At 33.2% G+C, this 14,744-nt stretch overlaps 1 protein-coding gene across 1 annotated transcript; it reads right to left on the reverse strand.

Moving 5' to 3' along the window:
* LOC144842765 (uncharacterized) lies at window positions 1–14,448 on the reverse strand. Its single transcript, XM_078699295.1, has 14 exons — window positions 14,416–14,448; window positions 13,548–13,604; window positions 13,339–13,370; window positions 12,143–12,312; window positions 11,476–11,730; window positions 10,513–10,752; window positions 9,737–9,970; window positions 8,433–8,672; window positions 7,873–7,914; window positions 7,423–7,539; window positions 6,022–6,300; window positions 5,108–5,443; window positions 4,031–4,267; window positions 1–3,426 (listed from the first exon to the last, which is right to left on the reverse strand). Exons 2-14 carry the CDS (start codon window positions 13,599–13,601, stop codon window positions 2,948–2,950), a joined length of 2,715 nt encoding a protein of 904 aa, XP_078555421.1. The 5' UTR covers window positions 13,602–13,604; window positions 14,416–14,448; the 3' UTR covers window positions 1–2,947.
* Between the last annotated feature and the right edge of the window lie 296 nt (window positions 14,449–14,744).

Genomic DNA, 14,744 nt, shown 5'->3' on the forward strand with positions numbered 1-14,744 from the left:
ACTAAAGATTGACGATCTTTGATTTAATTGTATTCTTGAGTCGTTCCCAACACAAAAAAATTAATAACAGTGGTGTTTACTTTTATATATTACTTTTTATTGTAAGAATATGATGTAATCCATCTCATTCTTTTGTTAATTTCCCTATGAGGGATGAAAGATATAAATTATACAGATATACTGTCGTCGAAATCTATTTAAACAATCCAGGCAACGACACTTGTGTGTAAATAGTACCCAATAGGACAAATTTACAACAGAGTTATTGGTTCATTTTTTATACAATTTTATTGATTATATATTACTTACTTTTTACAAAATGGTAACAAAGTGGTAGCATAGAGGGCACGACCCGCAACCGCTAAGTTAAGTTCCCACTAGGACGAAACGCAAACGAGCGCAAGGCAAGAGTTGAGCAATGACAAGAGACAGTCGGTAATACATCGCTTACGATTGGACAACAAAGTACTTGTGTTGCGCTTGACCGTCCTTGCGTTACGTTTGGCCGTCTTTGCGTTGCGCTTGACTGTCTTTGCCGTTGCGCTTGACCGTCTTTGCGTCGCGCTTGAACGTATTTGCGTTGCGCGTGACCGTCTTTGCTTTGCGCTTGACTGTCCTTGCGTTGCACTTGAACGTCTTTGCGTTGCGCTTGACCGTCCTTCCGTTGCGCTTGACCGTCCTTGCATTACGGTCTTCCTCGTCTACCCTCCAGAAACGAAACTTTGCTATGGATGACCCCGAGAAGCATTAGTCTGGGTTCCAGACGGAGTTTTGTCTTAATTTTAGTAAAAAGATAAATATTTTTGCACATATGGCGTTTCATACGTATACTACTTTGAGTTTTTATTTTCAGACAAAAATCGAATAAAACTTGGGGCAAGTCTATGTGCTACATTCTTCCCATTACGTCTGAATCGGTTATTCAAAAAGATACAATATAATATTATTATACATTAATTTATTGCATAATTAATATAAAATCATTGAGGATTGAAAGAATAAGGTTTACCGCAAATAGCTTAAATTTCGCAAGGAACGTAATTGCACAATGGGGTTGAGAGCAACGTCACGCCGCGTACGTACAGACAACAAATCACGTACGTACGCGTCGTGATGTTTGTTCCCAAATCCTTCCCATCCACCCTGCGTCACGCATGCTATTTGCGAGAAATCTTATGTAGGGAGGGCTATTCTGTGGTTAACAATTTATTGAATTATGAATCGTATAAATGTATTTTTCTTACAAAATCTAATACTTTAATATTTCAGAAATTTTCTTTATACAGCATTATTTAGACAACAATAAAAAAAAACGTTAAACGTTAAAACATAAATTACATTTATCATGTACATGAGGTTTGTGCACAGCTTAACATCTCACCCAAAGGACGCTTTGCTATTAAACATATATATTGTTACAGGTTTGAACAGTTTTATTTTGATTAGGCGTACATAAAACATAAAAAATAATGTTTCACCATTTTTAATCGATTTTATAGTATAAAATACAATTTGTTTACAGTGATTTTTAATCAATTTTATAACATTAACTTGGTTATCAATTTTAATCGGATTTTATAACATAAAAATGCACTATTTTTTTTGCAGGTTTGAATAAACGGTTTTATACACATAAAATAATGTTTTCACGTTTTGATTTTAAATCAATTTTATAATATAAAATATTATTTGTTTACAGTGATTTTTAATCAATTTTATAACACAAACGTTCATTAACTAGGTTATCAATTTTAAGCGATTTTCTAACACAAAAATTCACTATTTTTTGGTAGTATATACTACTAATACTACTATTAATACTATTGGGTTACAGAGATATTTAATAAAACTACATTTAAAATAATATATTTTAGAAATCCGAGTACACGAATTTAACATACATATTGGGTTTGTGCGCAACTCAACGTCTTAACCAAAGAACGCTTTTGCTAATTAAAAATGTTTTAAACAGATTTAATGATTTATGATTTATCAAACACATATAAAACTTAGCTTTATAGTATAAAAAAAATTAGTTTACAATGATTTTTAATCGATTTTATAACATAAATTTGCATTAAAATTTGTTATCGATTTTAATCGATTATAAAAACAACACTAACGTCACATTGCATATGCTTAGGAAAGGCACTTTACTTGCGTTTCCCTCTCTCCACCCAGGTGTACAAATGGGTACCTGGTAAGGTCAACTTCGTTGATTACTAGCTGCATATTAATTATGTCCACACAAGTTTAATCCAATAACTGGGCTAATACTGTTAAGCGCTTAGTAGCTTTGAGCATTAAGCGCTAAATAATAATAATAGTAAATATTCCACAAAGGCAAATTATTACAAAACGACAATACTTTACAGGTATCACGGACTAGATCTTAATGGAGATACAAATGAAATAATAAAGGCAGAAAGATAAATCAAAACGGTAAAGTAAAACAGCAAAAAGAAGTGGCAAGATCTCAGAAAACAATATTCTTTGTTAATATTAATTTTCAGAAAATACGCAAGTGAAATCCCTCTTGGTTCCACATCTTTTTCAGAAGGCAACCCATACTAAAGCCTGTTTTCCTGTCGACGTTATTCGACGCTATCGTCGTTGATCGTTGATCGAACAGTTCAATGACGATCGTTTGAAAACGATCAAGTTGAAATGATAACGATAGCGAGTACCTTCTCCTGTAAATCGTTAACATTTCAATGTTTACGTAGAAGATCGCCGATTATTGTTAACGATAACGTCGAATAACGTCGACAGGAAAACAAAGCCTGGCATACCTTGTATAGTACAATCTCGTCCCATAATCCAAAAACAAGGTTGCTATCGAATAAACTATGTCACATGTTTGGCTCATACCATTGTATGTACAACCCCCCCCCCCCCACCCTCTGCCCCATACAGTAACTACTGGAAGACCTCTCTTAAGATATTTTTATTTATTATATGATGTGCTTATGTTATTATAAATATCATTATGATGTAAATGAGCATGAAAAATGTTCTGACACTCGAGACACTCGGAATGTTCTTTGGCAATAAGATCTAAAAACTCAAATACCTTATCCTCTTCGGATTTTAACAGCTGTACATTTTCATCGATTTCGGTATGTTCGTCATACTCGGTCCATGATAATTCATTAAAGAACAATTCCAAAAACTTATGAACACTCATAGTATCACAGTCTATACTTCTACTATATATCAAACCATCAAAAAATTTGGTATTATATAATTTCAATATCTCATCCCTTAAAACTGGAAATGAATCTGTATACTTAAGAGCTCTTGCAAGTTTTTCGAAGAAAGAATCGCTATCCTTCATTTCACTAATAACTCTGATGAATTTAGATTTTCTTCTATCAAACAACTCAAGAATGCCGTCTTTACATCTAGGAATTTTATCAGATTCCACTGAAAAAACAAACCCACTATTTAATTTCCATAAGCTCTAGGTTTTTTTTTATTATTTCATACTACATCCTACAGTGAGCAACTCACCAATTACAGGATGGATAAACTTTTTTATAATGTATCATGCTTATAAACTAAGTCTCACTTGCAGTGAGTTGGAGTTGAAAGAGTTGTGAGTTACAACCCTGGCACTAGGTCAGGATTGAACCCTGGACTCCTATTTAAGTTTTCAACAAATTACAGCTCCACTGATTTTTTCATTATTAGTATTACTTTTTATTTAGAGTCTAGCTGAAAAATTGCAATCAATCAATTTCAATTTATCCCCAGCACAGCGTATATACTTTGATAATTTTAAAATAATCTATCTCGTCTGTTTTTAACCTCGTGCTACAGACCTAAGCGCTCCGGTCGTTACAAAATAGTACTATATAAATGTTGCATTAATACTATAATATAAACTTACATTTGTCTAGAGAATGGGAGACGCTTTTCGCTTGACAGTCTTGTAGCATGCGTAGGTGTTCCGAAACCTATCAAACCTAAATTTCTGCCATAATGCCGACAGTCTGAAGACAGTCTAAATTAAAAAGACAATACTTACTGTTTGCAGTTTTGGTATGTACATACTGATAGCCTTGGTGAAGATACTTATCCTGGTGTACAACACCGTAAGAAAACATATAAGTAGAACCTGGTTGAAGATTGCAAATAGTAACGATATTCTCAGAAACGGTAGACTTGCCACAACATGATTTAACAAATGGTTTATATCCAGTCTCCAACCCACTGAAGTGTACCACAACGTTGGTACAACTAACGTCTGGTGAAATCGAAACACCTGTAGATAAAAAGATAAAGAGATAAAAATATGAGTGTTTTTTTTACATCTAAGTCATCAAATTAAAAACTGGTTTCTAGGCCTACAGTGTAGTACAAGCAATAAATGAATTGAATTTAAAAAGAATTATGTTTATTGTACATAGCCGGTCACTTTGTTGCGCAGACAATTTTAGATGACAACTGGTGCAAAATATAAATAATACATATAACATTGGCACTATTCTATATTCTAACTAACGTAAGCTCATAAATAAACTTAAAGATGTATTGTCTCCCAAAAACACGAAAAATTAAGATTTATTAAATCAGACATTGAATATGTCATTTTGTAGTTTTAATAAAAATTAAAACCGAAAACAATAATACTTTCACTTATAAAATGACAAAATAAATGGTTAAATTCAACCAAAAACCCATTGGCTGGAAGCCAATTTGACCATTTTTTGCTTCAAATTACTATACAGTTTTTTCAGGTAAATACATTTTTTTTTCGATCCAATTTTTGGTCAATGGATTCTATTATGCTACATTAAAATGGCATATTCAACAAAAATTATTCAATTATTTTTTCAGGGGGACAATACATCTTTTTAAATTTATATTGTATTTAGACGTCTTTGAGTTTTTAGGCAGGTCATCAATTTTCATTCAGTAGGCCAGCTGGACTTAAATAAATAATCATAAACCGTAGTTACAGTTTATAGTCTTTATAGGCTATAACCTATAGGTCCAGGGTGTACAGTTTGCCTGTGTGCACTTCAAAGAACTCAGTTCATCATTCAAGACTTTATAATGCTTTATAAATGCTCAGTATCACATCATTATTATTCTTACTTACGTTTTGTTGTGATCTCGCATCCAATATTGTGCGGGTCACTGATTGTGACGTTGTTTAAGGTTCTGATTTCAACCATTACATTGTACTTGTGTCCTGGCTTCAAACCCTCAAATTTGTATACTCCGTGATCCTTTTGGTCATCAACCTTCTTGTCAAAGTGACCATCTGGTTCACTTTCCTCACTGTATTCGGAAACACTACTACGAACCTCTTGAACATCCAACCATACATTGTTAAGGCTCAGATCAGTTGCATCTCTATTTCGTTTATATTCGACTTCAATGGAGTCGTAATTAACACCTTGTATTTTACAGTTAAATAATTTACTTAAATTTTCTGAGAAAAAAAAGGAATTGAAACAAATTAATTTAGTTTACATTTATCAAATACTAAATTTTTTGTTGAAATGAGAAACTAGAGGGCAGTGACAAAAACTGTAAACATGCAATTACTACAGTAATGGTTTATTATACAACCAAGATACCATCTTATAAAGCAGAACAAGATTCAACAACTACTTACAATAAATAAAATGATAGCACTCAGAAACTGAGTGAAGTACTTGGCAAAATATACTATATAAACTATATTCAGAGAGGGAGGGCTCACTACTTGATAATTAATGTTAAAAGGATAGAGGGCGTGCTAAAATATCTCATATGTAAGATACAGGAAAGTCAGATTTTAGTATAAGCTTTTGTGACATGACCAATATATCAATTAACTTGAAAATCAAGAGGCATGTTCTGTAAATATACACCCATGTACACCAACATTTTCAGAATGATAACTTAAAAATTGTAAGCACTATCGTGCTAACAATCAAAGCAAGTACTATACTTGGTAAAATTCTATTTTGCCAAATAACTAAGCAAGTACTATATTACAAGTAATTAATATTAAATACTACTTACTCTGTGTTTTTATCTTTTTTTCTGTACCAAATTCTTTCAGTTTAAATTTGTATGTTGTATCAGCCAATAATTTACTAATTGTCTGCGTCATATTGTAATCTTTCTTCTCAATTGTTTTGTGACGGTGAATAGATTGGTTTCTTTTGCTGGTCCAAGTCAGTGTCACTGCTTCAAAATCATGACTCATGTTACTGATCGAAAGCTTCACATCAACAAATGTTGCTCCAATGTTTTCAAAAACAAGCCATGACCCAGTCTCTATAGTAACTTCTCCATTGCCTTTGAATGAATGAACAATTATATAAAACCAAATCAAGTACAATTGTCTAAAATTAATAGAATATAAGATTAAAGATGTAGTGTCCCTTTGACTAATTCCAAAAAAATAAAAAATAACAGATTTTGAAAAAAGGTGGGTCATTTTGAAGTATCATAATAGTTATTAACTATCACCAAAAATTTGTCGAAAAAAAAATCATTTAACTGAAATACAGACGTTTTTTGTTAAAAAAATAACTTTGACTTCCAGTCAAAGTTTTCAGTCAAAACATATCCCATAATGAAACGCGCTTGTTTGGCTACTCTCTGTATGCATAATCATAAAACTTCCTCACGATCTGTGTGAAAATACCTTCTCAACCGTGACGAGTTGTAAACAATCATAATTAGCATATGCATAATGCGTACTCGTGGTTTGAAATCTTTGTTTACTTTCGCTCGCGACGATTTTCCAGACGAAATGTAATCCAACGAATTTACCTGTAAATTACGTAAACTTGTTGCTTTTGGCTCAAATTTTCGACTTAAAGTGAATAACTTTAATATTACTTTGATATGGCCAATTTAAATTTAGAATATTTTGATCTTCATTTTTTTGTGTTTCAAGGGACAATACATCTTTAAGCTACAATTCATGAAGGAAAAAAACAGTGTGGCATGGTTATTGGGGTGGGAGGGTGTGGTTATTGGGATGGGAGGGCGTGGTTATTGGGTTGGGATGGTTTGGTTATTGGGGTGGGAGGGCGTGGTTATTGGGGTGGGAGGGTGTGGTTATTTGGGTGGGAGGATGTGGTTATTTGGGTGGGAGGGTGTGGTTATTGGGGTGGGAGGGCATGGTTATTGGGAAGGGAGGGCGTGGTTATTGGGGTGGGAGGGCGTGGTTATTGGGGTGGGAGGGTGTGGTTATTGGGGTGGGAGGGCGTGGTTATTGGGGTGGGAGGGCGTGGTTATTGGGGTGGGAGGTGGTGAAGGATGTGTTGATTTCTCATCAATTCTGGAGGACTCAATGGATGAACTACGGTACAACCCAAAAAAAAAAACTCTTGGAGTTAAGCTAGACGTGAGGTTGCTGCAACGATAGTTGCTTAAGGTAATTTATTTCTACTATATATTGCAACTAACCATTATATACAGCACGAGTATCACATGTTTTTCTTCTTCTTAGCTTGCAGTAGCAATAAAAAGCAGGACCCACAAATACTAGTAATATGAGGCATATAATAACAGGTATTATCACACCTAATAAATAAAAACAAACACATTTTAGAAAAACCAATTTTTTTTTATACACATCAAGCGGTGAGTAACTCGCCAATTACAGGATGGTTAAACTATTTTTTTATAATTTATCATCGTATCTTATAAACTAAATCTCATTTGAGTTGAAAGAGTTGAAAGAGTCGTGAGTTACAACCCTGGCACTACTAGGTGAGGATTGAAACCTGGACCTTGGGATTGGAAGGCAAGCATGTTAACCACCAAGCTACAGCTCCACTACTTTATCAAATTAATAATCTTTACAGATTAGTTAGGATGTTAGGTAAAAGGTATCACGTTTTCTGTAATACTTACTTATTTTTTTTTTTAATTTTGAACCAGATGAATCTTGAAATTCTGTAATGTACAAAAAAAGGAACTTCTAATATATAATGTGAAGCGCTTAGAAGCATTGTACAATGAGCGCTATATAAGAACAAATATTTTTATGATTATTATAAAAAGGTATCAATTATCATCAAATATAATGCAAAAAAAATTGCTAATATATAATGTGAAGTTCTTGGAACGAATATTATTATGCTTAATAATAATATAAAAAGGTATTCATTCATTTATTTATTTACACAAAGTAAAATTCAAAATATGTTGACAAATATGAATCAAATTAATAGTTAATGCCTTGTATCTGGAGAAACTCAAATAAGCTCAGAAAGCTTTAAGACAGGTTCCACCAGGAAAGAAGTTGTTATAAAAAATTTGAATCAATGTTCATAGACAGAGACAAACAGGGGTTACAGACGGTACATACACTACACAAGAGACCAAGTATGGACGAAGACAGGACAAACAAACAAACAAATAAATAACTAGGTATGAATTATCATTCAAAATATAATACAAAATTTGTTTACCTTGAACAGTAATCTTTGCACTACACGTATTAGTATTTAGTGAACTATCATGTACACTACAGGTTACGGCATGCGTTCCAAATTTAAGACGAGACCCTGGTTGCACAGTGCAATTTGGAACCAAACGCTCCCCTGAATTATCCGAGCAATCAGGTAACTTAAATGTCACGTTTGCGTATTTGCTTCCAGCATTAGTTGTGAAATTCTGATCTTTACATTCAAGTTCTGGCTTTTCATTGTCTAGTAAATAAAAAGAAACCGTATTTATTCGAATAAACGCCCTTCGTAGAACATCCTTTGGAATAAACGCCCCTCGTAGAACATCCTTTGGATTAAACGCCCTTCGTAGAACATCCTTTGGAATAAACGCCCCGCCACATGCATCATATAAACAGTATTGTATTACAACACATTTCTATTTGTGGTAGAATTCATTGATTGACATGATCTACAATTTACCAAGCATTTTGATACAATTTTTACTGTATTTTATCATATCTATCTTTTTTTTACACTAGTGGGTGTTTAATTTATTGTACATGACGCTAAAATTAATGCCTCCCCCAAATAAACGCCTTTCTTGAATAAACGCTCCCAAACGCCCTAAAAACCCTCCTAAACAAAAAAACACTAGGGGTGTTTATGCAAATAAATACGGTACTCTATAGAAGTAATAATGAAATAGAACAAAATAACTAAAATGGTTAAATCAAATTTGGCAAGAGAAAATACAAAACCATAGGACATAGGTTATGGCATTCGATGGATACTCCAGCCAAATAAGCTTACAAATAATTGCTATGAAAAGTTAAAAGACAAGTTAGGAGACCACAAACTACTGTAAATTGATAGGCAACATAAACAAATAACTCAAAAGAAGCAACACATCAAACTAAAAATTAATGACGGACTATCGGACCCCTGAAAGAGATTCATGAAAAGTGATGAATATCTACCCAAGACGATAAGTATGACAGATAAAGATTTGAAGGGGAAAAAAACAAGAGCCCTGTTGGTACTGTGGTTCACATGTAGCAAACAGACTCACCCTAAGATAACATTGCTTTGTATGAAATTATTGCTTTGTATTTGTATTTTATTCTTTCACATCCAACAGTGAATACACCAATTACAGGATGAAAATATAGATATAAATATAAAAACACATTTAAACATAACAAAAAGAAAAGCCTAAAAGTTGATCTAATCTATAGATTTGCTGACAGTGTTAACAAATTCATAAAAAACACTGGATGTGTGGGAGAAGAGTGGGGGTGGTACAATACAATTTAACACAATCTTACCTTCAACAGTTATCACACCAAAGCATTCATTTGTATTCAAAGAGCTATCAGTAACATTACAACGAATCACATGTTGACCAATTGATAAGTTCTCAGTCATATTGCATGTTGGTTGTAGTAGTTCCATAGAATTATCCCACGCTGTTGTTTCAAATGTTGAACTGTTGCTGTAATTTTTACCAGTAATTGTTGTAACAGTTTTGTTGTGACATATAAGTTGTGGTCTCTCATTATCTGTTGAATTAAATAAAAGTAGCAATAGTAGTGGAGCTGTGGCTTGGTGGTTAACGTGATTGCTTTCCAATCCCAAGGTCCATCCTGTAAAGTTTGTTCTCGCTGGATGCGTATGAAATAATAATTTTTTTAAATAAAATAAATAAATGACAATCCACTGTATTTTGTGCTTATGCCGACTTAAAATCAAAATATAAACAACTACAAAATTGTTTAAAGTTTCGTAAAATGAGACATAATATTTATCTAAAATGTGTACGTCCCAAGTTCCCCAAAATCGGTTGAATTCTGCGATTTTTTGCTTAATAAATTTACAACCATGTACAACATAACAACTGGGAAAAACGTTACGCACACAGTCAGTACAGATGTGTGATTGAAATGGTTGCTATAAATATAGGAAACAGAAATATATACGTAACATGTAATATAAATTTAAACTTACAAAAATGACCATGTAAATAAAACTTATAATAATGAAAAAAAGCTATTTTACGCCGAATCAACTTGATTAAGAATTATTAAAATAACAATAATATTACCTTCAACCAAAACCTGGCTATTACAGTAGTTAATATTTAATGCATTATCAACTGCAGTGCAAGTGACATTATGCTGCCCAATTAATAGAAGAGCTCCGTGCGGAATACTGCAGTTTACTTCCGGTACCATTCCGGAATTATCTTGAACATGTATAGAATCATATGTCACATTGGTACAATTCTTTCCTATTGTTGTATTCAATTTCAATATTTGGCACTGAATTTGAGGTTTCTCATTATCTGTAATAAGAAAAATATTTTACTAAAATCACAAGATAGCACCATTCCAACTTTAATGTGTGTTATGCTTTGTTTTATGTTGATAGTCACAAAATAATAAAGATTGTTGCACAAGTAGTTGAGTTGGTTTTGTTTCCGCTTTATTCCACCGTTTTCGCGTACCGTGCGCGTCCCACCGATAGGTGGCGCTACATAGTTTTATCTTAAAACATTACACCAACGGTATTCGGGATGTGGACTTAGATGTTACACTTTTCAACCACATGACATGCTTCTCCCCTAAGTGTCACATCATGTCAATACTGCCAATTCTAGTGTTCTAACGTCTGTCCACAGCAGTGGCTGTTTGAGCTAGTACACCGCTGTGACACTCTACTCGTCTCGAAAGATGTACTAGGCCTTTAGCTTCAGCAAAATTAGTAAAAGAATATTTTCTACTTTTTTGTAGCAAAACATTTTGCAACCAATCGGAGCTTGTTAGTTATGAAGCGCTCATGAGCACTCATGCGAATCGAAAGGAACTAAAAATCGCAGCTATTTGCTCTTGTGTGGTGAAAAGGGTAGCGTGATTTGATTCGCACAAACAAATTTGCATAGTGAAACAAAAGTACAATTTATTTATTAAAAAAAAAACATATTCAATTTTTTATACAGGATAAAAAACATATCAAGTATAGATATTGTACGTGTTTTACATATGGTCCTTTAGTAAAGTAAACTTACCAATAACTGTGACAGTAAAATTACAATGAAGCCTATTACTTTTGATCTGATCCTGGGCAGTGCACTCAACAGTATTGCTTCCAAGCTCTAGTATTGAACCTGGAGGGTACGTACAAGCTAGATCCTTTATACTCCCTTCATGGGTAGTGTTTAACTTGAAGTCAATTGATGTAACTGTAAAACTCTTCCCCTCATCACAGTTGAAAATAAATTGACCGCTAATTGGACAGTTGAGGACGGCCGGATCAGCAAGATCTGCAAGTAAACCAAGCATGAATTGTTGTCAAAAACTTCATGGCATAAACTGTCATTCCATAAAGAGTGGCAGGGATCGGGAAAGTTTCCTTGGCTAAGTGATTAAGGGTTAATTTTCAATATTTCAGGGTAAAAATATGAGTTTAATTAGAAAAAAGTTTAAAGCAAACTTTATTTGGTATACAAAAATGGAGAGGCTTGTTCAAAGTGTTCCCAATAGACTCAAATCGCCCTCGCTCACTATAAATAATATGAATATAAATCGGTTTTAATTTAATATCATTTTTATTAAGATGATAGTTTTTAATGATAATAAAGTTGATGTTATGATGTCCTCTAATACCTTATTGATGACGATGATGATGAGTAGATGATTAAGTTGATAGCAACTTGATGGTTTATTATTGATTACCTTTAAGCATATCTTGCCCATAATACACTCTCTCTTCCCGGATACCGGTATCACTCATGCACACATTTGGTTCGATTTGACAGTCTGCAGTCCTATACCGGTAATATAAATCCCACGTTTTACATGAAACACAGCATTTAAAACCAGAACTTACTTCTGATTTATATAATCTGCAAAAAAAGATAGAACTATAACAATTAATCCAAATTCTTCTAAATGTTTAGAGGCGAGTGTTGAGGTGAAAGGGGTTAATCGCAGTAATTGTCATTTGTAGTGAAAATGGGATTTTAGAAAGAGTTTGAAAGAGTTTATATCATATTTGCAGTGTGAAAGGGTTAGTTACTAATTAATTAGTTAGTTATTCATTAATTACTGTGTCTGTGTTTGGTCAAAGTGTAATGCAAACTCTCTCCAAATACTGGTAAACAGACTTGGAAGAATTCAAGTGTCTAAATGATCATGATCCATGTTATGTTACTTATTTTTATTTAATGAGGGTGATCCATCCAGCTATTGCTGATCATTAGGGACCCTCAGAGGTTTACAAGACAAACATATACAAAAGATGCTCTACATAAACAAAGTCTTATTACAAGTCTTTGGGAGTGGAGTAATTTGGTCCTTAGAAAAAATCCTGTCATGTGACGGGAACCCAGGACCCTTGGAGTGGTAGCCAAGCTTTAATAAAGCATCATAACCACCAAGCCACAACTCCTAATGATTGCTTGTACTCATATTATATTGTACACATACAGTAGTCAGAGTAATAATACACTTTAAATTAATTACAAAAGGTAAACAACGTTTGTATATCCATCAACCAAATTATTAAACAAACTTTCAAATGACACAAAAACAAACTATAAATTTATGTCACTTTCAACTTTTAAAAAATCAATCTAAAATATTACTGATTAAAGTATTATAATTAAGTATCTTTTACCTTGAATTTCCTCCATTATAGGTTTTGTAGATAGTTACCTTAAATGTGTGTGTACTAATGTAAATTTTTGAATTAGTTTTATTATATTGTTGATGTTCTCTACTGAACCACTTTAGAAATCAATCAATGCTTTAGCACTGAAAGTGTCATTCAGTAAAAAGACAGAATAAATAATTAAATATTACTTAGTACAGTAGTATTAAAAGGTGTAAAATGCCATTTGGTAAGTGTGAAATAGCTTTAATTTACTTACCCATATTGACAGTCTTGTGCTACAAGTACAACCTTTGAAAAAAAATTGAAGTAAATAAAAAATGTAAAAGTAAAATTATTGATGTTTTAATCTGTTTTATACATTACGGACTTCTTAAGTATTAGTAGCTTATACGGTCACAGTCATACTATTCAGTCATACTACATTTGTATGTCTATTGTTTACATATACCAATATTATTCACTTACAGGAAATAGGATGACCACAAAAACAAATCTAATGCATTGCCAATCTCCTGCCATGTCCTATAGCAAAAAAAATATATTAAATATTTAGGAATTTGATTATTATATATATGATATCTATAATTTATAAAATAAACCAAACCTGTCCATGTGCCTAAAGCATGTTTTCCAGTAGGTGAATTTTTTAGCGGCAATCAAACACTGTACACGTTTCCATCTTCCAAATCACTCTCTGCAACAAATTCTAGTACCTTCAATAGTTTTTTCACTTCAGCAAAATCAGTCAGACCAGAGGTCAGGAGCACTTATATTTTGGGGCCAACTAGTTTATAATAATATTATGGCCTTACCTTTATACTATCTACATACTAGGCCTAATACGTAGTAGCTGAGTAGCTAGCTAGAATAGTAGTAGGCTATAAATACTAAAATATAGGCCCTGCAGGCCCATTTTTATTATTATTACAAATTTTTATCACAATTCAAACAAGATTAATACATTCTTCTAACTGTAAGGTAATAAGGAAACTGTTATTATCAGGAGGATAAACGATTAACTTTATCTCATTTGTACTAACTATAAAACAAAACAAGCCTAGGCTTACTATCTAGGCCCATGCCCTAGTATCGACACTTTACACTTTCAAGAATTCTCCCGAGACACACCCCACTCTTTACGGGGAGCGAGGACTGGCACGAAGGAAACGACTGATCATCATTTTGGGTACAAATCCAACCCGTTTAATGAGCCAATGAAAGTCGGCCAAAACCATGGTGGGCTTAAATTGTTAGGACTTAGCTAGTTTTATATATTAATACTAAATTATCCTAGATTTAAAGGGATTTAGTAGTTAAAATTATTACTTATTACCTGAAAAAACCAGCCTATACCGATCGCGAAATATGGTTCTGGTACTGGTGGTGGGAATATTGGTGGCGCTCTACACGTAATTAAAATTACGTAGCGCCACCAATTTGTTTCCTCTCCCCAATGTGGATGACACGATATGTGTGCCAAAATACTTTTTCTATTACGAAATCAAAATAAAAGTACAATATGACCTCCCATACCATCTGGAGAGATCTGGCCACGCGCGCACCCAATGACTCTGTACGGAAGTGATAAATACATAATAATAATTAATTAACAATTCTTTCTTACAATTAATTCTTTCCAAAATATTGAGTGATGCCGACGTT

This window comes from Antedon bifida, chromosome 5 (genome assembly GCF_963402885.1).
Source record: "Antedon bifida chromosome 5, ecAntBifi1.1, whole genome shotgun sequence".
Lineage (NCBI taxonomy): Eukaryota > Metazoa > Echinodermata > Crinoidea > Comatulida > Antedonidae > Antedon > Antedon bifida.

Excerpts from the sequence above, each read along its gene's own strand:
- LOC144842765 (XM_078699295.1), bottom strand. The coding sequence starts at position 13,601 with ATGGCAGGAGATTGGCAATGCATTAGATTTGTTTTTGTGGTCATCCTA. Across the intron at positions 7,915-8,432 it reads TGCAAAGATTACTGTTCAAG|AATTTCAAGATTCATCTGGT; the intron begins GTAAACAAATTT and ends TGTACATTACAG. Across the intron at positions 7,540-7,872 it reads AAAATTAAAAAAAAAAATAA|GTGTGATAATACCTGTTATT; the intron begins GTAAGTATTACA and ends TTTATTTATTAG.